General features: G+C 41.8%; 2 protein-coding genes across 2 annotated transcripts; one reads left to right on the top strand and one right to left on the bottom strand.

Annotated features, from left to right (window-relative positions):
- Window positions 1-9,086: 9,086 nt before the first annotated feature.
- Window positions 9,087-12,435, bottom strand: vcpkmt (valosin containing protein lysine (K) methyltransferase). Its single transcript, XM_086149921.1, has 5 exons — window positions 12,062-12,435; window positions 11,862-11,975; window positions 9,955-10,027; window positions 9,422-9,541; window positions 9,087-9,327 (listed from the first exon to the last, which is right to left on the bottom strand). Exons 1-5 carry the CDS (start codon window positions 12,412-12,414, stop codon window positions 9,223-9,225), a joined length of 765 nt encoding a protein of 254 aa, XP_086006047.1. The 5' UTR covers window positions 12,415-12,435; the 3' UTR covers window positions 9,087-9,222.
- A 1,909-nt stretch (window positions 12,436-14,344) lies between these two features.
- msh4 (mutS homolog 4) lies at window positions 14,345-21,424 on the top strand. The gene is made up of 20 exons (XM_086146448.1): window positions 14,345-14,608; window positions 14,911-15,042; window positions 15,142-15,308; window positions 15,412-15,522; window positions 15,624-15,739; window positions 15,830-16,003; window positions 16,085-16,257; window positions 16,357-16,424; window positions 16,610-16,684; window positions 16,772-16,836; window positions 16,948-17,117; window positions 17,205-17,341; window positions 17,719-17,822; window positions 18,186-18,310; window positions 19,832-20,032; window positions 20,137-20,277; window positions 20,309-20,469; window positions 20,610-20,784; window positions 20,866-20,954; window positions 21,227-21,424. The coding sequence occupies exons 2-20, from the start codon at window positions 14,934-14,936 to the stop codon at window positions 21,422-21,424; spliced, it is 2,559 nt and encodes an 852-aa protein (XP_086002574.1). The 5' UTR covers window positions 14,345-14,608; window positions 14,911-14,933.
- Window positions 21,425-27,542: the final 6,118 nt, after the last annotated feature.

Below are 27,542 nucleotides of genomic sequence, written 5' to 3'. Positions count from 1 at the left end.
CCCCCTCTGAATTGACATAACGGCGCATTTTAATGACATATTTTGATTTAACTATTACATGTGCCAGATTTGTCTATTAATTATAAGGAGGTAACAAAGAAATGAGGTCAAATGAAAGACTTTAGTTTATAAAAACAATTTCAAAGATGAAAAAATTCATTCACTTCAAAAATTTCAAATGCAAAATTTCATATCAGAATTTAAAGTTTTCCTGTCAGCATGAATATGTGCATAAAAACTCACCCTGATAATTGTGCGGACATTTTTAAGCAGTGGAATGTACAATGTCTCTCAAACATACAAGCAGGGGACCTACAGTCTTCACCAGCAATCGGACAGTGTGTATATACACATTTGGCTGCACAGTGAAGGCGGCAGTGTTTGTTGTGTGGAAAGTCTGGTGCTCAGCACATTGCTGCAGCGGCCTCAGGATGTTTTCCTGTGCACCGCAGAGGTTTCCTCCAGACTTCAGGTGACGTGAACAGATGAAGCGATGCCTCACATGGCCGATGCGCCACACGCTGCTGTGATTTATTGCACAGCGAAAATGAGATGATTAAAAGAAAACGTTCAAAGCAGAATCATTGCTTCGATGGGTGTTTGTAAGCACTCACTGTCAGTGAAGGCTTGGTCCAGGGCCTCCATTACATGGTGATGGCAGTTTAATTGGGCTGTAATGGCCGCTTTGGTTCCCACCACTTTATTACAACCATATGATCCACACAGCTTTACTAGCAACACCAGAGCCGTGGGGCAAGGACACAGACTGAATACAAGTTTTTATGATCTTTTCTCTGTTAAGATGAGACCTCCTGGCCTCTGTGTCAACTCCCTGTGAACTGCTGGAATGCTTCATACTTCCTGGGAAACATTGTCATGACCAGGTTTGAGGTCAGACATTACGCAGCGACTTCTTGTTACGATTTTAACTTGTCTTACCAATGAAAGGTTGAACACTTGAGCATTTGTCAGCTACTGGGACTGTGATGCAGAACGGTGTTATCTACATGATCTTAAACATCTCAACAGTGCTTTATCATAACAATATAGAAAGAAGCGAGGAAATCACTCAAAGAGTTCTCCTGGTTTAATTGTTTTAGTCACCAAAAATGTGGTTTTGTTGGAGACATTTTTATTTTCAACCGTCTGCTAGTGTTCTTTGGTGGTCATGGTACATCGCTGCAGGTCGTACAAACAGACCCTGAATGTAGCCATTTCTGACTTAATGTCTGCTTACTGTAAAAACACCACACCCCACTGGATAATCACTGTCTAATCTTTATGCTGTGCTGACACACCTATTTTCATGCACTGACCCCTTCTTCTGCTTCTCCTTTCGGCTTTTTCCTTCAGGGGTCACCACAGCAAATCAACCTCCTCCATCTAACCCTATTCTCTGTGTTCTCCTCTCTCACACCAACTACCTTCATATCCTCTCAATACATACATAAATCTCCTCCTTGGTCTTACGCGAGACCAATTCAAGCATCTGTCTACCAATTTATTCACTATCCCTCCTCTGTACATGACCGAATCATCTCAGTCTGGCTTCTCTGACCTTCTCTCCAAACATCTAACATATGCTGTTCTTCTGATAGACTCTTTCCCGATCCTATCCATCCTGGTTACTCCCAAAGAGAACCTTAGCATCTTGATTTCTGCAACCTCTAGTTTTGCCTCCTGTCTTTTCGTCATTGTAACTTTTTCTTGGCCATACAGCATCGCCGGTCTCACCACTGTCTTGTAGTACCCCAAAGTACCCCTGACAGTTTTCTTCACCCATTCTTACTTGCTTGCTCCTCCCTTCTTTTCCACACTGTCCCCTGCTCTGGACTGTAGACCCAAAGTACCTAAAATCCTCCAACTTCTTGATCTCCACCCGGGTTCCTCTTATTCACACACATATAGTCTGTTTTGCTACAACTAACCTTCCTTCCTCTCCTTTCCAGAGCATACTTAAACCTCTCTAGATTTTCCTCAACCTATTTTCTGCTCTCACTACAGATCACAATGTCATCTGCAAATATCATGGTCCATGGAGATTCCTCTCTAACTTCATCTGTCCATCACCACTGCAATCAAGAAGGGGCTCAGAGCTGATCCCTGATGGAGTCCCACCTCCACCTTGAACTTCTCTGTTACCCCTCCAGCACACCGCACCACTGTCTCACAGCTAGCGTACATGTCTTGCACCAGTCTAACATACTTCTCTGCCACTCCAGATTTCCTCATACAATACCAGAGTTCCATTCTTGGCACCCTGTCATATGCTTTTTCAAGGTATACAAAAACAATACAGCTCCCTCGGCCTTCTCTGTACTTCTCTATTAGCATTCTCAAAGCAAATACTGCATCTGTATTACTCTTTTTCGGCATGAAGCCTAATGCTCTTCACAAATGCTGACTTCTGCTCTCAGTCCAGTTTCCACAACTCTTTCCCATAACTTCATTGTATGGCTCATCAACTTTATTCCTCTATAGCTGCCGCAATTCTGCACGCCCCCCCTTATTCTTAGAAATGAGCACCATCACACTTCACCTCCCTTCTTCAGGCATCTTCTCACTCTCTAAGATCCTGTTGAATAATCTTGTCAGAAACTATACCACTGCCTCTCCTAGACACTTCCATACCTCCGCAGGTATATCATCAGGACCAACTACCTTTCCTCTCTTCATCCTCTTCAATGCTTTCCTCACTTCACTTTTACTAATCTCTGCTACTTTGTGGTCTGCAATAGTCACCTCTTTTACCCTTGCCTCTCTTTCATTTTCCACATTCATCAGCTCTTCAAAGTACTCTTTCCATCTTCCCATCACTCTTCTAGCATCTGTCAATACATTTACCTCTCTTTCCTTTGTCACTCAGACCTGCTGTACATCCTTTCCATCTTTATCTCTCTGTTTGGCCAATCTGTATATATCATTCTCAGATACTCTTCCTGACGCAACCCTCTGCATTTATTTAGACTAAGGACCGGCTCAGGGAGACATCGGCATTTTTTCATGCACTGACCCAAACACCGTTATTAACGTGGTTTATTTGTGTCCCGATTGGTGGCAGGGAACGCCTCTTCTACCGAATGCTAAATTACATACAGGTGCAGTTTAGTTGTGTGTGTTTTTAAGGACAGAAATACAGTTTCCACTAGTGCTGCTGTAAAGCCACCATCAGTCCTCTGACCTTGGAAGCTTCAGAAGCATCAAACATTGCGTTACACCTGTCTCCACCCACAGACCACACACCCAGATCTGCCTCTAAGATGTTTCAGGTGTCCCACTGAGGCTAGCACTATTAAAGCCATGCTAAATTTTAATTGCCATGTAAATTGCGTGAGCCCACTCACATTCAGTCTTGAATAAATCTAGGCTCCCACTGCTTTTCAGGACATTTACAGGACACTCACAGCTCCAATCTAGCTGGTATGAGAGAAATGGATTGCATACAAGCATTATTACTCTCACTGGCAGTGGAAGTGCTAAAATTAAGTCAATATGTATTGAAATTTAACTATTCTACTGATTACTGCTAATAATATATTAAACAATGGGCTAAAAAACATTTGATCAAAAATTATGGTAAATTTTCTTAAAAGAAAAGCAAAGCCACCTTGAAAAATGAAATGTTTTGAACTTTACAGTTGTCTAAAATAAAAGTTTTATATCAATAGTGTGAAAGAGCATTCTGATTCCCAAAGATATTTAATGGTGGCTCTGATTGAGGCGGAGGCGGTAAAGTCCCCAATGAACTGTGATCACTTGTACAGGATACTTTCCTTCCTGATATAAATTCATATTTTCTTGTGGGAATGTAAGAAAATTCAGAGAAGCAAGGATTTAGGTTGAATGAATGAAGTTCTGTGGCTCAGCTACATGATATAAACACCTATACAGTGACAATCACAAGCCTATAATCATGTTTTTTCACGTTGAAAGACATATAATCTAACTCATATTTCAGTTTTCAGCATCAGAGCTTCTGCTTATGTTTAATTACATGAGAACCTAAAAATTGTTCACATGGTTTCTCTTGAGAATTGCAGGATGTTCAACACAGCTGCGTGAGAGTGTGGACTGCCGTGTCCCTCGGCTCGTAGGCTGTGCTTTTACAGCTGTAAGAGACACGGAGCAAACTGGATCATAGCAGGGCATCTTGGCCTGAGAGCAAATTAACTCTTTTTGTTTGTGGAATGTTTTTACTCAGGGTTTACTCTTATGGCACAGAACATTTACATAACTGCTTGAGACCATGAGAGGCACCAGCTGATTAAGACTGCTTAAAACTCTTTAGATTATTAGTCAAAATTATATAATTTAACAGGTTAGTAAATACAGATTCAACCATTACTGTAAAATAAACAAAAAGTCGGAAAGTCTCAAGGAAAAAAACATAAAAGGAAGCACTTCTTAGTTAAATTACTTGAAATATCTTATTCATACATGGAGTTTACCTTATTTCTCTTGTTAAATAAAAATGTAATGATCTGATGTCATCATTCTGAAAATCTGACATAATGACATAGAACAGTTTTCTTATAATTTCTTATAAGATTCCATTCTCATATAGCCTTGATAAAGTGCCTTGTCTCTTCACTTAGCGTTGTGTCTGTGGAAATCAGCAAAAAAAAAAAAAAGACAGAAAATAAGCAAAGAAAGTACTGAAGTACATACTTAGGGAATAATTAAATCCTTTAAAAATAGCTTTTAAATCAGAATTTAAAAAAGGTTACATTTTCACTGAAGTCACCACAAAATCAGAGGAAAAAAAAATGCAAACTGTTACAAATGTGTGTTTTATGGGTGTCAGATCAGTGATATTTTGAGTTTAACTTCAGGCGAAAAGGGTTGTATTTTCCTAATATCAAAAACAATGTGTTTCAGTTGTTTTAGGTTCAATGAAAGGAGGAGGCCGCTTCCAGGCTTGTCACACTGGGGCACTATTATTCTCTTATAGGCTCTCTTATTTTGGACCAGGGCCACTCATTTGGTCCAACTGGCAGCAACTGCCATCTCACTGTCCCATGTGTCTTACGATGCTGCTGTAAATACTGCAGGGTTACTGTTTGGAGTGACAGGGCATCTGACTCAGGCAACATTCTGGGCGTCGAAGGGATCTGGAACCGATAGCAAGTCAGACTCTGCACATGTAGTCCAGAATCAGTGTACAGAGTGGAAATGACTCAGGGAAATTCTCCACAGACACACTGCTCCATGCCCCATGCATCACCTCCTTCACTGCTGCATGTCTTCATGATGACAAATATGCTGAGTGTTATAGAAAAGGCATAAAAATATCCAGTGATGGATCAAATTCCCCATGTGGACTTTTATTGTGCAATACATAAGCCCGTACACTCATTCCATATCATTAACAGCTGCATAATTTGTCACTGAAATCATCTTCCAATTTAAAAAAAAGATTAATCTCTTATAATTTCAGCTGGCTCATGGCATTACCAGAGCAGGAGCAGTACACGGAGAGGGTGAACAATATTCGCACAGTTCTGGGATTTGGGTCCCATCTCAACTACAGTACAGCACCCTACCCTCCTCCAGTTTCTCTGCAGGGGGGAGGTGGAGTCAGCATTGTCTGTTAAAGCAGTTGTTGTGTCAGTCTGCTCTTTGCTCTCCAATCTAAATAACAGGAATGTGAAAAAATTAAAAACATCATTAAAAACAGCTATCACAGTCACATGTCCTTTTTTTGTAACGAATCTCTAGCCTGTTGCATTAAGTTCGGTAAACTCCATTATTGCCATTTGACCAGTCATCTGTGCATATGAATTCACTGGAATTTAGCAAGGATCACAACTTCATCCATTCTTTTCTATTTTTAATAATCCCAGTTTGATGTCTATTCTTGAGCCGCTCCCTAATAGTTTGGAAAATGAGTCCTGCTTTTCTGGAACGGCGTCTCTTGGCTTCAGGCAGCGAGAGTATGGTGCCACAAAGGCTCCTCTGTGTCACTTGGCAAGAGCTGAGCTCAGCACACATGGGGCTGAAGTCAAGACTTTCCCCCCACCCATCTGCTTTGGAGGGGTGCCGGTCAGCTCCATCATGTTGTCTCATTTTTAAAGATCCCAGGGAGTGTGTGGGATTGATGCAGATGTCGTCCAGGTTCCTCCATGGGAAGAGTGGGCCTTGATTAAGTTGAACATAAGCATCATCAAAGGTGGAGAAAACTGTCACACGTATGTATGCAAGCACACAAATATGCAGTCACACACATACTACATTCAACAGCCACACCATAAAGAATGAACAATATTTAACTGCTCACTTTCATATCAGTTTAGTTATGACAATCGTATTGTTCCTCTTTCAAGTGTTTCCACACAGGTATTTCTGTTAATAGCACCATCTCTTGGCAGAAATTGCCCCCATTCTGTCTCTACGTTGCATGCATACAGTACATGTTGAATAATGAATATTTAAGGTCATGAGAATCAGCTGAAATATGTGCAGTATATGATAACAGATTACAGACACTGGAGCTGCTCTGTGAGATGGCCTCATTTACCACAAGGCTCCTGTATTCCCCTGCAGTGCTAGCCTAATTAGTTAAACTACAGGAAGATTATACCTATATTGCTTGAATAATTTTTGGATAATGTGCACGGAGGCGAGATCATCAGGGAAAACGCAGAATAGGTTCTAAATTGTTTTACTGGGTGAGGTAAAGGTGGGCGTGAGGTTAAAATGTTGGAGACCGCAGATTCACTTCCACCTATGAGTCACTTTAGTAAGTTGGGCAAAGCCAAAGGAGTCCTCATTTGCAGCAGAACTATTACATGCAAGAAAGAAGGGAAAGGAGGGTAATGAGCTTAGTGAGCTGCTGTAATAAATGTAATATTTAACTACCTGCAATGGAGACAAGTTTGGGGCCTGTGGAATCTTCCCTGAAAACAATGTATTTGGAGAAGAAAGGGTTTTACATTTAAGTTTCTGCACAAGGAAATATAATAGATTCGCCGATTAGTAATCAATGTGAGAGCAAAACATTTGCATTTTCATTATGTAGGGGATAATAAAAACAAAACATTCATGGAATTACATGTTTTTTGTTTATAAACCCAAAAATGTGGAGACAAAACTTGAGGATAATTAACTAGGTAAATATTAATTGCTTAATTTTCTCTTGTTTGTCTTCTTGGATAATTTTATCACTTAAGTTTGATCAAAGTTTCCGGTATTATATTTATCAGATTTAATATTTGTTTTAGTCTGAACAAATCTATATATTTAATATTGGGAGATATTGATTGTACTCATAGTATTGAGATTGTACAGAATACAAACACATGCATTACAAACAGTTTACAGGTAGGAACAGTATGAGAAGTATGATATATTGATTCACAACCATTTTTCCCACTCTGTTATATAAATCACCAAGTATTTCATTGGCCTTTTTCCTGCTATGCCAACCCCACAAACTTCACCATTTAAATTCATTTTTGGTCTGAGTGCTGGATGGCACCCTATTCATTACACTGCAGCTCCATTGTAAACAGAGTTGTATGAAAAGCTGTGCTGGGCCTTGGCATGTCCCTGGAAATCCAGGCTCCTCCTTGTGGTTTACGCTTGAAAACTAGCCACAGTCTCAACTCAACTATAATTTCAACTCAAGCTTGAATTTTAAAACGCAGGCAGCTCCATGAATATTGATATTGACAATGTATTAATTCATCATTTACTGCAGCTGAGAGAAGCTCAAAACTCTTATGGATATTAATTCAGAAATAAGATGTGAAACTGGGATTTGAATTGGAGCAGAGCAAAATAGTTTGTCCTACTACTGCCCTCCAGTGTTACAAGGCGGTAGTCATAATTCATGTGTTGAAACAACTTCGAGTTCACCTTCTTGAGCATCACGGGTGCATGTTCTCATATCTTAAAAAAAAGCAACTATGTATTATCTACAACATTTCATGTTCAATAATGTACAAAAAAAAAAACCCACAACGCTCTAGAACACAGTTGAGTTTCGGATGTCTTTCTTGCAGGTTATTAAGTTTTGCCTGTAAGGAAGTACAATACAGAAGGATCATCACTCAAATTAAAGCAGAATGCCTTTGTTTCATGGCCTAAAAGTGAAGGGTGTAGCAGAGTTGTTTGGTTCTGAAAATAGGTAAGCGAGGGCAACATTGTTGAGAACATATCATGCTAATCTTACTTTTATAGAAACAGACAGAATTATAAACAATTGAATCAGATGCCCATGACACACTTGAACAGATTATAGAGAGCTTGGCTGAATACTCTGCTCTTAAAGATATCGTTATCACAGTCTGTTTCGATCACATTGAAAAGGATGCTGATGGCTGGGTGTCCCTTTCCAGGCACCACCGCATCCAGTTGTTGAAGGACTGAGAAGAGTATCTGTCAGGCCAGAGTATTCAGCCAAGCTCTCTAAATTCCGCTCAAGTCTGTCACAGGCATTCTGTTATGAAATTTTGCTGGCTCTGTGATTGTGAGATTTGCAGAACAGCCTTAGGGAGTACCATACTAACAAGTATCAGTATCGGCTGGCAGGTGAACAGCTGAGTTAGTGCCGTATTCTAGTGCCCAAACAAGCTGCTAAGAAGATCAGCCACTGATGTTACTGTTGTGTCCTGCATAAGATTGTGAATCTAAACTGATTTTTGATCCACTTTTTGCAGGTAAAGGCTGAAAATGAAGTTTAGATTACTTTTTCTCATTTGAGCTGAGTCAAAATATGCAGCAATATTCTGAAAATGAAAAAGAATTTCTACAAATGCAATTTAATTTTCAATTTTGACATTTCTAATTGAAATTTGATAATTTTGCTGGGGTATGTTTTGAAAATTAAATGTACCCGTCTTTTGCTTTTTATTTACAATATTAAATATGCTGCCACATTCTGAAAATGAGTAGTTATTCTGCTAATGCATTTTAATATGAATTATGATCCTTATATGCTTCCATACCCCTGAGGTTTGCGTGTATATAAAAAAGGAAACAAAAATATTATCACTCCAGACTGACATGGTTGATATTCCCTTCTTTCTGATTTTGGTACTTACAACTTTTATTTATTGAATTTAAAGGATAAGCAAAATGCCATTTCCATTATTTCTGCATGGAAATTTTCTCAGCAAGCAATACTGTTGATATAAAATAGTCATGGTGAAAACCTTTTTAATGTAACAATACTTGGAACACACTGTGGAAGAATTAACACAAAATTTTCATCACACAAAGTCAGATTTTCCTTCTGATGTGAAGGATGTGGATGTCTGGACTACTAAATTCTTGGTGTTGTTTGCTTAGAGGGACTTCCTCATAGGTGAAGTTTTGCTGCAGCAACTAAAAGTTGACAAACACAAAAGACTGAGATGAATCAAAACATTTCATTATCATATTGTTGTTTGTTCATGTTGACCACACAGCTACCCCTCACCTGAAAAAACTGTCTTTCCACTTTGGGGTTGATACCTTCCGTGCGTTCCTCATAGCAGCATATAATACAGGTCTCTGGTCCAGAGAGCACTTTTAAGGTCTCCACCAGCGGACCGACTGACTGTGGGAAGAAGGGAGGCATCTCAAAAATTCAGTGCTACTCTGGTTTGGTATGTGCTGATGCTTCACATCCTGCCGCCACGCAAAGAGTGATTTTAAACAGAGAGCTCTAGAGTTGGTATACAGTAGGACTGGACAATAGGACATCAAATCAATGTAACACCATTGCAAAACTTTGCCTTCATGATGAAAATTGGTCATCTTATACACTTAAAAGCATTCCTGCAATTCCCACATTTGACTTGTTTTTGTTCTTTTATCCTTACAAAAGCCAAACCGTTTACAAAATGGAGATTGTGTTCTTTTTCAGGTAAAACCTGTTTGAGTTAAGATCCATTAATTTTCTCAGTGTTAGCATTTCTTTAAATGGGAATCCTCTGCATTGGTGGATTAACCAGCCCTTGTGTGCAGTACCTGTTCATAGTAGATGCAGTCAGCTATAAGGATATAGTGAGGTGGTGGCAGGAAGTCAGACACATCTTGACCCCTTTGAAAAAAAAAAAAAAAAAGACATGTATCAGTTATCACAAGGCAAACATCTCTAAGAACTTTTTTTTTCTGAAATCTGATCTTATTACCAACATGAAACTGTAACACTGACCAGTTTATATTGGGAAGGACTGGGGGGTACTATTGTAACCCAGTGTTCTTCAGTTTCTTCCATTATGAATCAAACAATCATATTAAAAACAACTTAAACGAATGAATCAAACAGTTTTCTAACATTGACTGATAACGTTCTCATAAATAAACACTGTGGTTGTGGTGTGAGAAGGAAGGATTGCAGAGACGAAGGTGAGTTCCAATTTTATTCCTTAAATACCAATACCAAACAAACAGTCAACTTCCTTAGACTAGAATGCTATTTAAAAATAACAACATTACCGTTTCACTGTTTATCCCATTCATAGCAAAGCTCTTTAGTTGTTTTGAGGAGCTATGGTAATAAAATAGGAGAACGCATGAACAATCTTCAAGGCAAATTTTGCTTTGTCTGTCATCATCCAATCATCCATGACTATTAAATTGGGTCAACTGATCTTTAGTGATTCTTAGGAGGCCTGTAAACTTTCACATAAATAATACTAGACCATATCTGACGTGTTTCAACAATTACTGCCCGGAAGCATAATAAAAAATCATTATGAAATACTTTGAGTGGGTGGTCATGACACACTTGAGTGACTCCCTCTATTTTGAGGGACACCTAAGGGATTGCCACACTAGTTTGCCTACTGCAGCAACAGGAGTATAGATGATGCAGTTTACACTGCGCTGCACTCTATGCTCACACACTTAGACAATCACAAGGAATGCAAATGATATAAGCTGACTTCAGATCGACATTCATCACGGTCATCCCCTCCAAGTTAATCACTAAAGTTGTAGACCTGGACACCAACACTTCCGTCTACAACTGGATTATTGACTTTCTACGCAACAGACCACATTATTTTAGGTCAAGCCAAACCTGCTCAACCACCATAACGCTCGACTGGCGTGCCACAAGGCTGTGTGCTGAGCTCATTCATCTACTCTCTCTTCACCTACAACCGCAGACCTGTGCAAGTATCCAACTCCATCATCAAGCCTGCAGAAAACACCACGGTGATTGGTCTCATCAGTAACAAGAGAAAAGAGGTACAGCATCTGGCCACATGTTGCACTTAAAATTACCTGCTCCGCAACACAAGCAAGACCAAGGAGTTCATTGTGGACTTCAGGAAGTAGAGAAGAGGCACATGACCCCATCCATATCAACTGGATGGCCATCCTCCGGATTAAAGTTCCTGGGGACCATTAACTTGGAGGACCTGTCCTAGACCACCAACAGCTCCTGCTCGGTCAAAAACACTCACAAGCGCCTCTTCTTCCTGAGAACACTGAAGGAGAACCACCTGTCTTTTGCTGTCCTGGTGACCTTTTACTGCTGTTTGATTAGAGCATCCTAACAAACCGTCACAGTCTCGTATGGAAGCTGTCCTTTTCCAAGATAGTGCAGGGAAGGGTGAAACTGCTCAACGAATCACAGGAACTATACTTCAAGCCATTTGAGGACTCCTCCCACCCTGCTCATTGTTTTCCCTCCCCAAAGTACCCTATCTGTAAATCACTTGTAAATTACTGACATGATACACCATGAACATACTGTTAATATATTTATTATATCTGCACCTGCTGCTTTTTGCATTTCCAGTTAGAAGCTAAACTGCACTGCATTGCATTGCCCTGTAAGTCCATGAATGGACTGCCCATGAATGATGACAATGAAGTTAAATCGAATCCGATCTAAATATCAAATAGAAAATACAAGTACAAACCATTTTAGTACCTTGGCAGTTATGGATCCACTGCTGATGAGTGCCTGGTTTTCAAGGATGTTAACCCTGAGGAGATGTTGTAAATCTTCCAGATCTGTCACAGTGGTTTGAGCTCTATAGGATTCAACACACATTTGTAAACCAGTTTTACTCGAGTTTTACTGCAGTCTCTCAGAGTCGGCATGGAATATTCAGCTTACCCCAATGTCGCTGCCATCACGCCGACAAGTCCCGTCCCCGCTCCCAACTCCAAGACCGACCTGTCAGCCCAAGCGTTCAACCCTGACGACGGATCGTAAAATTGTTGCGTCTCTAAATATTTGGCAAGAACGATGGCCGCGTCCCAGACGACGCAGCCTACATCTCCCATGTAGCTCTGGTTCACTTTCAAAACAGAGCCGTCGCTTCTCTCAATCTCTCTCACAAAAAAATGACAGCTTGTGTCTCCAGTCGCCGCCATATTTGGCTGCGGTTGAAATCGATTCAACAACTTTCTGGTGGGCTTTTCAGAATAAAAGCACAAAATATCACAAATACAATACTGGCTGTACATTTCTGTTATTTACCGAAGACCAAACCATTTTAATTGAAGACACGAAAAAAAATAATAAGGACTGCAGAAAATGTATTATTACCGATTTAATACGAAATCACTGAAATAATACAGATAATTCCAATGCTTTTCACTTTGAAGGAGCCTCCTTAAAATGACACAAACATATCCCCTGGAATGTGAGTTGAAACTTCCCGCCTCAAGGTGGCGCTGAAAGCCAATTTCTTGGTGACGTATGCTGTACCAACCTTGAACCATCTAGATAGGTTAAGATTACATTGCCTAGATGAAACATTTGGAGAGAAATTAATTGCATTTACTTGTGTTTGCATGTCCTAGGTGGATAATATGCAACAATCAAAAGCTTTCTTCCTTAGTCTGCCCTATGCTGTGTAACAGTGGAACTCCAGTGCAAAGAGTTTGGAATGTAATATATTCTATTATGTCCTTATTGGAGAACTGGGACAACAGCTGGAAATTAGCCATTTAGCTCAACCATCTTTGCTCAATTTGATCCTAATGTTTCGTGCACACTCTCCGACTAAATCAACAAATGAAATGAATGAAATTGGCTTTTCCACCAACTGTGTGTCACCAGATTGCTTGATAACTGTTGACCACCATGTCCATAAACATCTATAAGTGTTGAAATTGGTCAAAGGGAGAAAAAGTTGGGTTAATGGGTAATAGTTGGTGAAAAATGACAAAATGAAAATAAAGGCTATGAATAACAATGTTTGAAAGTCAGCATTAAGGGTCCACATTTTCAAAAACCCTTTCCATAAAAACAATTAATCTGAAAGTTCAGAATGAATGCACCCTGTGTAGCTGTATTACTCAAAAATGTTATAGTGTGGTGGTATTGACCAAGCCTGTACACCGCCACAGTGGGAGGTGCGCATTTAAGTGCAATGATTTGAACTTAAACAGCCTCTTTTACTTTCCAAAATACATATCTTATTTATAAAAGGTATTCCTCTCATTTCAAAGATCCCACATACATATACTGTAGCTTGTGGTGGGGACTGGCCGTTGGAACCCCAGAATACTTTGCGAGTTATGATGACCGGTGAGAGCTTCTCGTGCTTCTGTGTTACAGAAGTCCATTGTTTGAATAGGTGTACAAGGAAACCCCCCTGGGTTTCCCCTGTTTGTTGGTTGAATTAAAACCTCTTCTAAGGAGTATACTCCTGGGGGCAATCCATCATTGACTCCCAGTTTTTACTTTACAAACTCCCAGCTTGCCACAATATCCCTTTGTCCTTCTCTGAACTAAGGGCATACCACTTGTCGCTCTAAAAAATTTCAAATAAACTGTACTTTTTAAGATTATCACACCATTATTTACTTCCACTTGAGTAAATGTGATCTAAGTAACAATACCTTTAATATTATTACTTTCCAGCTCTGCTGAATGTTTCTTTCTGAAACATTGGAACTTGAAGACTAATAAAATCAGCAATATTTATTTGCTTTAATTTGAAAGAGAACTATATTTAATTCACCAGTGGGCTTTAGTGTTTTGGTTGCTTGTTAATTTTGCTAATTTTAAGCCCTTTTTTAACAAGTCTTTACAGTAATCATCATATTTAGTGCCTTGCATTTTGAAGACTATGATTGACTACAACATCCAAAACGTATAGTGGCCTGGCTAGAAAGTTGAATTTATTTGCAGTTTATGGAAAAAATGTTTTCATTACAGAGGGACACACTTAAGATCTCTCTGTGTAATTGGTTCATCGCGCGTGTCCTTGACATGCGCACTAGAAGCTATCTTCAGCTAGCCATCTTCAACGCCAAAACAACATTAAGGGTGTTTGCTACCTAGCCGCCCCTCCCCCCATAAATGATTTTTTTAATTTATTCGTATTACTAATAGAATTTCACTTTTTACTTACTTTAGAAATTCTTCAAGCTACTAAAATGTCGCGTAGCATCACAGAGGGCACACCGGGTTGCGAGAGCTCTGAGAGGCAGACAGCGTCCGCCCCGCCGGCCCCCGGAGGAATGGTTTACATTCCCGCCTCCACATCCTCTGCCTCGACAAGCGCGGATGGAGGCAACAGCATTAGCCGTGACCCGTCACTCCCCGCTAGAGACACAGGTGATCTTGTATATGGCTAGAACAATTTGTGCTATTATTTACAACTTTTACGTGATTCAACTGGGATCGAACCCAACCCATTGGTCCCAGGTAAGGATAATCACGTGACAGATCTTTCAGTTGTTTCTGAGAAGCTTACTCGCTTTTATACACTGGTTTCCAAAATTGAACAAGGCCATCAATTTAGCCTATATTAACCCTCTCAGGCTCAAATTAAGTTGTAGTTGCAGGAAAAATCTGATATTTGGCTGTCGCAAATCTGCAACATCTGCCTGGAGAAGGTTAATGAATAGTTTCACATGTGTTTACCCTGCATTGCCATGTCCAAAGGGTTGTGTAAAATGGCCTTTTCCTGCATATGATCCACACCTTCTCCTCATTTTGTGACAAAGGTCAGTTCCACCAAAGCTTTAGGATGGAGAGGACAAATCCATCACTTCTCATGTCTTCGGACAGCTCATTTTCCCTCAACCGCCACAACACACCCAGACTCATACAGACCCCAAGATCTGCAGGGGCCACAGGTTGACACCGCTTACTGATCCTATAGGTAATTAAACCTCACATGGTATTTTGAATAAAGGAAAGCCAATCAGATATTCTTTTTGTCTTGTGTATTTCAGTCACAACCAGTTGCTCCTCTGCAACTACAACATCTGGTGCATCGGTGATTGTGGCAGTGGTGGAAGGGCGTGGTTTGGCAAGGGGAGAGATTGGCATGGCCAGTATAAACCTAAAATTTTCAGAGCTTGTACTCTCTCAGTTTGCAGACACTGGTACATATGCCAAGGTAACCAAATGCATTTTGAAAAGCCACAAACAACCTCATAATGCATACTACATTAATCTATTAGATAGAGGAAATTCATCACAATCTTATCTTACATACTTAGGTCATAACAAAAATCCATGTCTTAGTTCCAATGGAAATATTGATGCCAGACACTGTCAGGGAAAAGGGAAAAGGGACAAAACTGCTCAACCTAATCACAGAGAACTTTCAGGTGCCACTGTGAAAAAGCAATAAGTAGCCTTTGTTTATTGATGTTGTCTTTAAGTTAAGTGATAGCATGATTGTTTGTATTTTCCATTCACTGTTTATCAGGGTGTGGCATTTACTGCAATCCAAAGAAAATATTTTAATGAGAAGAAAGGACTAGAGTATATTCAGCAACTGTGTACTCCTGAATTTGGCAGCGTCCTCATGGAAGTGCAAACTAAGTATGCCACTGAGTGTTATTATATATAGATAAAGATTTAGACAATCGTGACACAATTATTCTAAGTTCCCAAATGTAATGATCTGTCCAGATATTATTGCCTGGCAGCCGCTGCAGCCTTACTGAAATACTTGGAGTTTATTCAGAACTTTGTCTACGCTCCCAAGTCTCTGAAAGTGACCTTTAAAGGAAGTGAACAGACAACCATGATCGATGCAGCATCTGCAAGAAACATGGAGCTGGTGGTCAATAATAAAGACCGTAGGTAAGAAGGCACATGGTCATGCTAATTGTATCCTTTTTTTGTTTTGCTTGCACATGTGTTGGACTTTCTACATCTACACAGGAGCCACCGTACACTTCTCGGAGTACTTAATCACACAAAAACAGCTGGTGGTGCTAGAAGGTTGCGCGCCAATATTCTTGAGCCTCTGGTTGATGTTGATACCATCAGCATACGATTTGACTCAATCCAAGAGATGCTACAAGACCAGGAGCTCTTCTTTGGCTTGACGAATGGTCAGAAATAAACTGCTGTAATCTTCTTGCACACTGGTAATGTGAACATGACAGAATAAGTATTAGAATATTTATTTAGGTTTTTTTTCCTCTCTGAAGTCATAGGCCATTTCCTGGACATTGACAAGCTGCTCTCTGTTCTTGTCCAAGTTCCAAAGCAAGAAACAGTATGTGAAGTACTTTTTATTACCGATGTTCATATTTGATCATTTTACCACCATGGAAAGTCACAGGACAAGATGAATTCACCTTTATGAATTTTGACATGCTGACAAAGCTTGGGTTTCCCCACATGGGTTTTATCATTAGTCCTTTCAATGTTTTTTGCAGTACTTTTTAAAATGTGTTTCAGGTTCAGATTGCAGAAGCAAAGATTACACACATCATTCAGCTGAAACACACATTGAATCTTGTGCCACAGTTAAGGGTTTGTACCTGTTTTGAAAGGAATGTTTTTCATAAATGTCACACAGTTATACTTTAAATGTTAGATTTTGAGCATTTCACTCAACAGACTGTGTTGAAAAAGTGCAACACAACTCTTTTCAAGGCATACAGTTCTGCACTGGACGATAGCAGGTAGGAACATTTCTAAAGATTGGTGTACTATTACGTTTGCTTCTAATGAACTACAGTATACTGTATGCTGCCTCCTACAAAATCAGTAATGATGTTTGTGTGTATCATCAGATTTGACATGATCCTAACTCAGATCCACACAGTTATTAATGATGACACCACCTGCCTGAAGGGAAGCCTGAACATGCGCACACAAAAGTGCTATGCTGTGCGTCCCAACATCAATGAGTTTCTAGACATTTCCCGGAGAGTTCATACTGAGATAGTGGATGATATCGCAGGTGTTTATCATGGGCATTCAATCAATATCATATCAATATTTTTTCTTTATGATATTTGTGCCATGTTAATGGTATTTTACTTGACAGGACTTGTGAACCACATGGCAGAGAAACATGGCTTTCCCTTGCATACCAGCTTCAGTACAGCCAGAGGGTTCTTCATCCAAATGAAGCTTGATGGATTGGTCTTGCCTGATGGAAAACTTCCTTCAGAGTTTATCAAGGTAGCATCTGCTAATGAAGAAGTGAGGAACTGGGAAACATGCCTATATATGATAGACAGACAGACAGACACATATTTTTTCAGTGCTTATTTGATTCAATTATTTTACAGAGCATCTGTTAACTCAGTCGTCATGTTTTTGAGATAGAAAACGTTTATATGTGTGCTGGCATTGTTTCCCAACACCATTTTCATTTGTATGGTTGACTGGTGTCAATTGCTACATTTGCTCACAACTTTATAATAAATGTTCTATTGCCTTAATTCAGTGAAGTTTTTACCAGGTGGGGTGTTTTGTGCATTTTTCAATACAACTGTATTGCCCTTTTGTTCATACTGCAATTATGGAATGTACAATACATAGATGTGTCGCCTCAGGTATCCAAGCACAAGGACAGCTACAGCTTTACTACAGACGAACTGATGAAGATGAATGACCGCTGTGATGAAGCCCTGAGGGAGATCTTTCATATGTCTTATGTGTGAGAGAACGGAGAGCTTGTGCCTGAAAACAATTGCATTAATGTACTGTGCTGGTCATACTTATTTCGTAATTTTAAAGAATAATTCCATCACTAAAAACTAACTGGGATAGTCAATTGAATCTGCTTTATATGTGAATTCATTCTATTTTCAATCTAAACTGAATTTTATCACAATGAAGGTCTGGGTAGATGGTTTCTAAATGTATATCTGTTTTGGTTTTTCAATATCAGTTGGTTTCATTTTAGAACAGAGGATACTTTGATGTATTAGATAGTTTGTCCACTAGAGAGTACTATTTGTCCAGCGATGCAAATTGGCTCAAGATAAGCTCTTTCTACGTTTCATCTGTTTCCAAACAGGGTGATATGTCAACTGCTCACAACTATCCATGAGAACATCCACTGCCTTTATAAACTCTCCGATGCTGTATCTATGTTGGACATGCTGCTGTCACTGGCAAATGCATGCACCATCTCAGAATATGGTAATATGAAGCAGTTCTGATCCCTGTCACATCGTCTTACTAAATCTCTTAACATATGACTAGTGATTGGAATCTCCCCGTCCCATTGTTTTCTGCAATTAATTGTAACCGTATTTCTCTTTGCAAAAGTTTAATATATTTTTAATGATGTATCAGAAGATGGCTGCGAACATCGACTAGTTTCCTTTTCATTTCATGTACTCGATTGTGTTGACAAACACGTTCACTCTTTCACTGAACTACATTTACTTTTAACGAGAGAGGGAGCAAATTATGGTTTTAATTCAAGAGTTGAACCACAATAGAGCACATGAGAGATGCCTGAAAGTCTGTCCTCACTAAAGAAATTAAAAGACGACGGAGAAACTGTACAGACTGGCTCTACTCATTAATGATAGTAAATAATAAAACCCCACTGAATGAGGCTGTATTTTAGAAAGGTAATCACTACCCCATGGGTTAACATTTCTCAGCTATTGTGGCAAGATATACCCAGACCACCTCCAAATGTGATCTAATTGGTCAGACCTTAGTGTATCCTTAAATGCATCTAGGGTATGTAAAGACTTTGAAATAAATGCTGTGATATAATGACTCAGGAATAATTCATTTGGAAGTGGAAATAGGGCTCTTTAGTAAGTAAGAAATGTTTCAGGGAGTGTAGCTGGCTCATAAGGGAGTACCCAGCCAATGTCACTCATGAGCCAGAAAATGCTCTCCTGAGCTGGCAGTTCTGCCGGCGTCTTTCTATTTTGTATGGGTCATGGGAAACATCAGCCACATGGGTGAGGGGTGCTGTCCCTCAGCTGTCTAAATGCATCTCACCAAAGACATGTCTGATTGCCGCCCCCACCTTCCTAGTCTGTTTGCGCTTGGTTTACCCTCCTTATATAAGTATGTAACCGTCACCACCGCATACAACTGTTTAGAAATCAGAATCTCCTTTATTTCACACATCCACTCATTATCAACAAACAACCTAGATAGGAATATAATTTGTTCAACTAAACAGTAACTATTTAGAAATATGGTCCACAATAATGTGAATCACTGAGTCGTGTTGGCCAGACAAGGTGAACCAAGCATTTTCTACATTTACTAAAAGTTGTCATTTCAAAAGATTAGTCTTCCTGTCACTGCATACTAAAGATAAACTTAATAACAATTTCTACTGGCAGTGGTAGGCTGAGCATTTGGCAGTCCCTCTATCTGACCAATGCCAATTACACATTAACACTAGTTTGAGAATGTAGTCATGTGACCCAGACCGGCTCTGAGTGGGGTCACAGTGAATGGGTCTTGGTGTGTCCTTACATATGACATCAAATCATACAGATCAGAAGAATACCAATGTTAAAGTTAGCATTGTTGTGGCACCTCTGCAAGTGACTGTTAGCATTTCCTTTTTCCTGGAAAAAACATTCTAATCACAGACTATATTCATTAATATGTTATCGGTGATACTTCAGCCTTTGAAGAGCAGCCCTTAATTAATCTGATGGTTTTTTTTCTGTCTGCCAGTACGTCCAGAGTTCACAGACACACTTGCCATCAAGCAAGGTCGTCACCCAATTCTGGAGCAAATGGCTGGAAACCAGTTAGTATCAAACAATACTTACATCTCAGAGGGCAGCAACTTTGTCATCATCACAGGGCCCAACATGAGCGGGAAATCAACATATCTCAAACAGGTGGCACTGTGTCAGATCATGGCTCAGATAGGTCAGCTTCAAACTGTCAGTGGTGTGTTGATTTATCAAGTATGCTTTGCGCTGACGTGCAGCAGCTTGACTTGGGTTTAGAGTAACTCACTGCTTTCATTCCAGGTTCTTTCGTCCCTGCTGAGTATGCCTCGTTCCGTGTTGCTGATCAGATTTTTACCAGAATAGGTGTTGATGATGATTTGGAAAGCAACTCTTCCTCTTTTATGTTAGAGATGAAGGAGGTACGTTTCCGAAGCCCCTGGTGTACATGACTGAAGATTTACTTTAATCAAAGCTTGTTATTATCACCGTGTTCCCTCCCCAAAGATCTCCTACATCATCCACAGTGTAAGCGACAGGTCTCTCATTATCATAGATGAGTTGGGACGTGGGACAAGTGCAGAAGAGGGTATTGGTATCTGTCACTCAGTGTGTGAATTCTTCCTCAGTCTCAAGGTACTATAAAACAAAACTGCCCCCCCCCCCCCCCCCCGCTTTGTTATATAGTGAAACCAAATCACTTACATTAGTAAATGTCAAGACAGACAAGCGTCTGCTATCCACTCTCAACAGTGTGTATTGTGTGTATTCCATAGGCATTCACCCTGTTTGTCACACACTTTCTGGAGCTGTGCCAACTAGAATCTCTGTATCCCAATGTAGAGAACCATCACATGGAGGTTCAGTACACTCGCAGTGCTGATGCCAGTGGCCAGAGTGTGGTGTACACACACTCGCTGAGTAGGGGATGCTCAAAAGAAAGAGGATATGGTACAGCAGAGTGCCTGTATGTGAAATTTAAGAATGTCCCTTAAAGGAAAATGATTACTATAACCTGGATTGCTGTCCTAGGCCTGAAAGCAGCAGAAATGACTACACTTCCTTCAGGGATTATCCAGGAAGCAAAGACAATTGCTTCAAAAGTCAGCAAGCAGCTTTCGGTAAGGATTATTAGGAGCTTCTTTGACCTCTTTTTGGGGTTATTCTATTACTAAAAATATTATCAGAATGAAAAATGTAAAATACACTTTAGATGAGAGCTGTTACATCATCTCAAACATTGTTTGCAAAAGTAAATATGCCCAATAAATAGAAGAATTTCCTGCCAAGGAAAACTGCCCTAGCACTTGATGAAAAATGTCACAAATAACATTTTTTTTTTTTATAGACAGTTTTGGTTGATAAATAGATGTGTTCTGTAATTGTTCTCCAGGCCAAGTATCACAGTGATCCAGAAACACAGAGACAGAGAGCTGTATACCACTTGGCCACACACCTTGTACAGACTGCCAGAAACTCCAGACTGGACCCAGAAAGCCTATGCATGTATCTAAAGTCCCTGAGGAAGCAGTTCGAGGCAGAGCTGCAGGCTGCAGGGCTGCCAGCATCTGTAGAGACAGAGGAGGAATGACTGAGTCAGCTTTATATTATAGGGAGTGGCAATGAATTGCTTTAGAAAGTGAAAGAAGTAGAAACACTGGGCAAATTTTATGCTTTGAAAAAGCATTTCTTTCTATGACACCCCACATGCCAGAACCCTCACTCATTTAAATATTATGTGAAATAAAATAAAACGTCACAAAAAAGGTGGATATCACCTAAAAGGTGGATGTCAGATGATGAGCTGATACATGACGTTTTTTTATTTCTTTTAATTTTATATATATATATATATATATATATATATATATATATATATATATATATATATATATATAGTGCCCCACCCCCAGAGCACCCAGATGGGACCCTGGAAAACAAACGAGTGCCTCACATGGGGCCTGATCAGTCTACCATAACAGCTGCGTCATCCCACGATTGAAACAGTCTTACTAACCGCCCATTGTACAGGGGTTGAAGAGGCGAGTGGTGAGCGTCATGTCGCACAAAAACACAAACGGAACAGACATGAGGTCCACAGGCACCAAAGACCATGGCAAACGGTGAATGGGGCCTGGAAACCGAGAGCAGAGGAGCACGAAAGGACCCGAGGGTGGAGAAGCAGATCTCTCGTGCAAAAATTCCCCTGGGACCCGTAGCAGCTGACCGACAAACAGCTTGGCGGGTGACATGTTTAGGTCATTCTTAGGGGCTAAACCCAGCCCCAGCATAACCCACGGTAAACAGCCTACCCAGTTGCCGAACAAGTGGAATCATTTGCAGAAACCGTTGTGGACCTCTGTCAGGAGTGATGTCGGACGGGTGCTGAAACAGGCGACCCGGACCGAAAGAAACACCCAGGACACATCCGAGATCGTCATTGAGGACAGCAGAGCAACCTCCAGCCACCTGGTGGTTCAATCCACAGAGGTGAACAGGTGCATAAAACCCTACGAAGGAGGCAGAGGGCCCACCAGGTTGACATGAACATGGTTGAAGCGCCTAGCTGGAATCGGAAATGGTACAGGCTGACCTAATGTGCAAGTGAATCTTAGCATGCTGGCAAGCCACTCATGCGGCCGCACACTCCTTGACATCTTTTAAGAATGCCAGGCCAGACAAACTACTAACTCACCAACTTCACTGATGCCTGGACTCCAAGGTATGAGAGGGAGTGCACTGAGTTGAAAACCGAAAAACGTCAAGCCACCGGTACCATTGAGGAGGGCAGGGCTACCTTCCTGCACAACCACATCCTCCAGCTTGAGGCCAGTGTGCATCAATGTCAATGCGAGAAAATCCGGGTCAACAGGGTGGTTGGAGGCCATAGCCAGAAAGTCCATCCCGACATGCATGGGGCACATGACCACACAGGACAGGAAATCTGAGGGTTGGACTTCCCAGCCACATGGCGAATGTCGTAAACTCTGAAATGGCTGCCCCAACGGCAATGTCAGAGCAATGGTCGTCAATGTAATGGAAGCCGCGAGTGAGGGATGAGTGAGAAGAGCTGCGTTAGCCACGGTGCGCTTAGCCCCATCAAAAGCCTGAACCCGTCCCAGAGTCCAGTCGACTGAGTCACTCGCCTGTCTGGACTGCAAAACCGTGGCTGGGTGATGAAAATCCACCACTGCCTGCTCCTTCGAAGACAATGCGACTTCGCCTGGCGGCGAAATGCGATGGCCCAAGAAGTCAATCACCAGCACTTAGGCGGGTTGATTATGAGATCATGTTCGTCCAGACGACAGAAAATCTGTGTCAGGTCCTCCAGGTGCTCCCCGACATACTGGGCTGGCCACCAGTATGTCATTGAGATAGACAAACACAAAAGCAAGGTCATGCAGCACAGGGTCCATGAGCCTCTGAAAGGTCTTAGCAGGTCCTTTCAAACTGAAAGGCATGCGCAGGAACTTGAAAACCCCAAATGGGGTGATCACCACGGTCTTGGGCACATCTTTCGCGCACGCACCTGGTGTTAACCGCACATCAGGTCCACCTTGGAGAAGATGGTGGCACCCGACAGCCGTACGGAGAACTCCTGAATGTGGGGGATGGGGTAGCATCTGTTTGCGGGGACATTGTTCAACTGGCAAAAGTAGCAGCAAGGGCGCCACGACCCTTTGGCCTTGGGCACTATGTGGAGCAGGGGGGCCCACGGGCTTTTGGACTGCCTCATGATCCCCAGAGCTGGTGGCTAACTCCTCTTCACCTATGGCCAGCTCACTGGCGTCCAGCTGCTGCACCGGTGCGAAAACAGGGGTTTCCCATCGTGGTCCTGCAATTTAAGTGCTCCAAACTGTGTTTAGTAGATGCAGTTGAAAAGGCGGGTGTGGTGAGCAACAGAAATTCTGCTAGCACACCTTTGTACACATCCCCCAATGCCAAAAAGTTAGTATGCGCTAGCAGCCCAGCTCCCCTGTCACGCATGGAAAAGCGGCGAAAGACACAGCATCAGTTAAACAGTGGTTTGTCACGTCCACGAGCAAACCATTCACGTGCAGGACGTCTGCTGCGATGATTGGGATCGTGATGGAGGCGATCACAAAATCCTACTCAAAATGGCGGCTGGGAATAAAAAACGGTCACCGACCTTGAGTTAGAATGTCACAATGCACGAACCGTTAGCTGCGCTCAGTAACGGGCCGCTGCCTCTGGCCTGTATGTTCATTCACGTCAGGGGGAGCAGGCTCTTCTGCGAGCCACAGTCCACTAAAAAAAACTAGTGTGCGTTCGTTGCCTAACCCCCCCCCCGTTCCCCATCTCACACGGATAGGTGTCGTTGATTAATAACCCTCTCAGGCTCAAATTAAGTTGTAGTTGCAGGAAAAATCTGATATTTGGCTGTCGCAAATCTACAACATCTGCCTGGAGAAGGTTAAACGGGGTTTGCGACATCCTCAAGCAGACCATTGGTGCATAGAAAGTCTACATCAATGATGGGGACCGTGATGATGAAGTCCCATTGAAAATTGCGGCTGCCAAAACCAACGAACACCAACCATGAGACTAAGGTTGCAATAGAGGACCAGTTAGCAGCGCTCAGTAGTGGGCCAGAGTCCACCAGAAACTGTATTCTGTGCCTCAAGTCTCAGATGAACAGCAGCTGGGTGTGTCCGCCAGCGTCCACAGCTATAACTCGAGCAGTGGCCTTGGATCTCCTCAGCGCCTTGAAGGAACATGGCAGGACGAAGCGTTGTGCCTTGCTGCCGAACCGCTGGTGGAAAAAACAGCAAACGGTCCCGCGTTGTTTCCGAACAGTCACTCCGTCCACCATGGCTAAATCCACGTCCCCTGGCACCATCTGTGGGGGGCTCCAAGGTCACGCTCTAAACGGCTAACCGCCTGGCAGCATACAGGACGCAGTCGGCCTCCTCGTCCAGACCCTGGCAGTCACCCGCCGCCAGACACCGGGAGTTAGCCAAGCACCAACAACCACTGACTGTAAATTTCCTTGGCGATAATATCCCCAGTTTAAACCATGCCCCTAGCCCCGAGTCCCAGGGTGAGAGGCCACGCCCCTTAGTGTGCATACACATATATAAATATATATATGTGTGTGTGTGTGTATATATATATATATGTGTGTGTGTGTGTGTGTGTATACATATATGTATATGTATACACATATATATGTATATACACACACACACACACACAAACACACACATATATATATGAAAACTATTATATTGTCTATATACATATATATATATATATACACACACTTCTTCTTCTTCTTCTTCTTCTTTCGGCTTTTCCCGTTAGGGGTCGCCACAGCGAGTCAACTTTCTCCATCTAACCCTATTCTCTGTATCTTCCTCTCTCACACCAGCTACTTTCATATCCTCTCTCACTACGTCCATAAATCTTCTCTTTGGTCTTCCTCGAGACCTCTTGCCTGGCAGCTCCAATTCCAGCATCCGTCTACCAATATATTCACTATCTCTTCTCTGTACATGACCGAACCATCTCAGTCTGGCTTCTCTGACCTTCTCTCCAAAACATCGAACATGTGCCGTCCCTCTGATAGATTCATTCCTGATCCTATCCATCCTGGTCACTCCCAAAGAGAACCTCAACATCTTCATCTCTGCAACCTCTAGTTCTGCCTGCTGTCTTTTGGTCATTGTAACAGTTTCTAGTCCATACATCATCGCTGGTCTCACCACTGTCTTGTACACCTTTCCTTTTATTCTGGCCGATAGTCTTCTATCACATAGTACCCCTGACACTTTTCTCCACCCATTCCAACCTGCTTGGACCCGTCTCTTCACCTCTTTTCCGCACTCTCCGTTGCTCTGGACTGTTGACCCTAAGTACCTGAAATCCTCCAGCTTCTTGATCTCCATTCCCTGTAGCCTCACCGCTCCACCCGAGTTCCTCTCATTCACACACATATATTCTGTCTTGCTGCGACTAACTTTCATTCCTCTCCTTTCCAGAGCATACCTCCACCTCTCTAGATTTTCCTCTACCTGTTGTCTGCTCTCACTACAGATCACAATGTCATCCGCAAACATCATGGTCCATGGGGATTCCTGTCTAACCTCATCTGTCAGCCTATCCATCACCATTGCAAACAAGAAGGGGCTCAGTGCTGATCCCTGATGGAGTCCCACCTCCACCTTGAACTTCTCTGTTACCCCTACAGCACACCGTACCAGTGTCTCACAGCTAGCATACATGTCCTGCACCAGTCCAACATACTTCTCTGCCACTCCAGACTTCCTCATACAATACCAGAGCTCCTCTCTTGGCACCCTGTCATATGCTTTTTCTAGGTCTACAAAAACGCAGTGCAACTCCCTCTGGCCTTCTCTGTACTTTTCTATTAGCATTCTCAACGCAAATACTGCATCTGTAGTACTCTTCCTAGGCATGAAGCCATACTGCTGTTCACAAATGCTGACTTCTGCTCTCAGTCTAGTTTCCACTACTCTTTCCCATAACTTCATTGTATGGCTCATCAACTTTATCCCTCTGTAGTTGCCACAATTCTGCACATCCCCTTTATTCTTAAAAATAGGCACCATCACACTTTGTCTCCATTCTTCAGGCATCTTCTCACTCTCTAAGATCCTGTTGAATAATCTAGTCAGAAAATCTACCGCTGCCTCTCCTAGACACTTCCACACCTCCACAGGTATATCATCAGGACCAACTGCTTTTCCACTCTTCATCCTCTTCAATGCCTTCCTCACTTCACTTTTACTAATTTTTGCTACTTTGTGGTCTACAATAGTCACCTCTTCTACCCTTGCCTCTCTTTCATTTTCCACATTCATCAGTTCTTCAAAGTACTCTTTCCATCTTCCCATCACTCTTCTAGCATCTGTCAATACATTTCCCTCTCTGTCCTTTATCACCCGGACCTGTTGTACATCCTTTGCATCTTTATCTCTCTGTTTCGCCAACCTGTATAGATCATTCTCACCCTCCTTACTATCCAACCGAGCATACAAGTCATCATAAGCCCTTTGTTTTGCCTTTGCTACCTCTATCTTTACCTTTCGCCGCACCTCCCTGAACTCCTGTCTGTTCTCTTCAGTCCTCTCAGTATCCCACTTCTTCTTCGCTAACCGCTTTCTCTGTATACACTCCTGCACTTCCTCATTCCACCACCAAGTCTCCTTATCTACTTTCCTTCCAGATGACACACCAAGTACTCTTTTACCTGTCTCCCTGATAACACTAGCTGTAGTTGTCCAATCATCTGGAAGCTCACCCTGACCACCCAGACCCTTTCTCAACTCCTCCCTGAAAACCATGCAACACTCCTCCCTTTTCAGCTTCCACCATTTTGTCCTCTGCTCTGCCTTTGTCCTCTTCATCTTCCTTGTCACCAGAGTCATCCTACAAACCACCATCCTATGCTGTCTGGCTACACTCTCACCTACAACTACTTTGCAGTCACTAATCTCTTTCAGGTTACCTCGTCTATACAAGATGTAGTCTACCTGCGTGCTCCTACCTCCGCTCTTATAAGTTACCCTATGTTCCTGTTTTTTCTGGAAAAAGGTGTTCACTACAGCCATTTCCATCCTTTTTGCAAAATCTACCACCATCTGTCCCTCTGCATTCCTATCCTGGATACCAAATCTGCCCATCACTTCTTCATCCCCTCTATTGCCTTCACCGACATGTCCATT

Source organism: Fistularia commersonii, chromosome 1 (assembly GCF_037954325.1).
Source record: "Fistularia commersonii isolate RoL2024-O1a breed Wild chromosome 1, RoL_Fcom_v1.0, whole genome shotgun sequence".
In the NCBI taxonomy this organism is placed as follows: Eukaryota; Metazoa; Chordata; class Actinopteri; order Syngnathiformes; family Fistulariidae; genus Fistularia; species Fistularia commersonii.
The sequence above is the reverse complement of the archived record's forward strand: the minus strand, read 5'-3'. Positions and strand labels throughout refer to the sequence as shown.

What these genes read in the sequence shown, in the direction of transcription:
- vcpkmt (XM_086149921.1), bottom strand. Translation starts at nt 12,414, where the DNA reads ATGTACAGCCAGTATTGTATTTGTGATATTTTGTGCTTTTATTCTGAA. An exon ending in ACTGCCAAGGTACTAAAATG is followed by an intron (nt 10,028 to 11,861) that starts GTTTGTACTTGT and finishes TTTTTTTCAAAG; the next exon opens with GGGTCAAGATGTGTCTGACT. An exon ending in TGGAAAGACAGTTTTTTCAG is followed by an intron (nt 9,328 to 9,421) that starts GTGAGGGGTAGC and finishes GTCAACTTTTAG; the next exon opens with TTGCTGCAGCAAAACTTCAC.
- msh4 (XM_086146448.1), top strand. Translation starts at nt 14,934, where the DNA reads ATGGAGAGGACAAATCCATCACTTCTCATGTCTTCGGACAGCTCATTT. An exon ending in ACACTGGTACATATGCCAAG is followed by an intron (nt 15,309 to 15,411) that starts GTAACCAAATGC and finishes TTACATACTTAG; the next exon opens with GTCATAACAAAAATCCATGT. An exon ending in ATCTTGTGCCACAGTTAAGG is followed by an intron (nt 16,685 to 16,771) that starts GTTTGTACCTGT and finishes TTCACTCAACAG; the next exon opens with ACTGTGTTGAAAAAGTGCAA.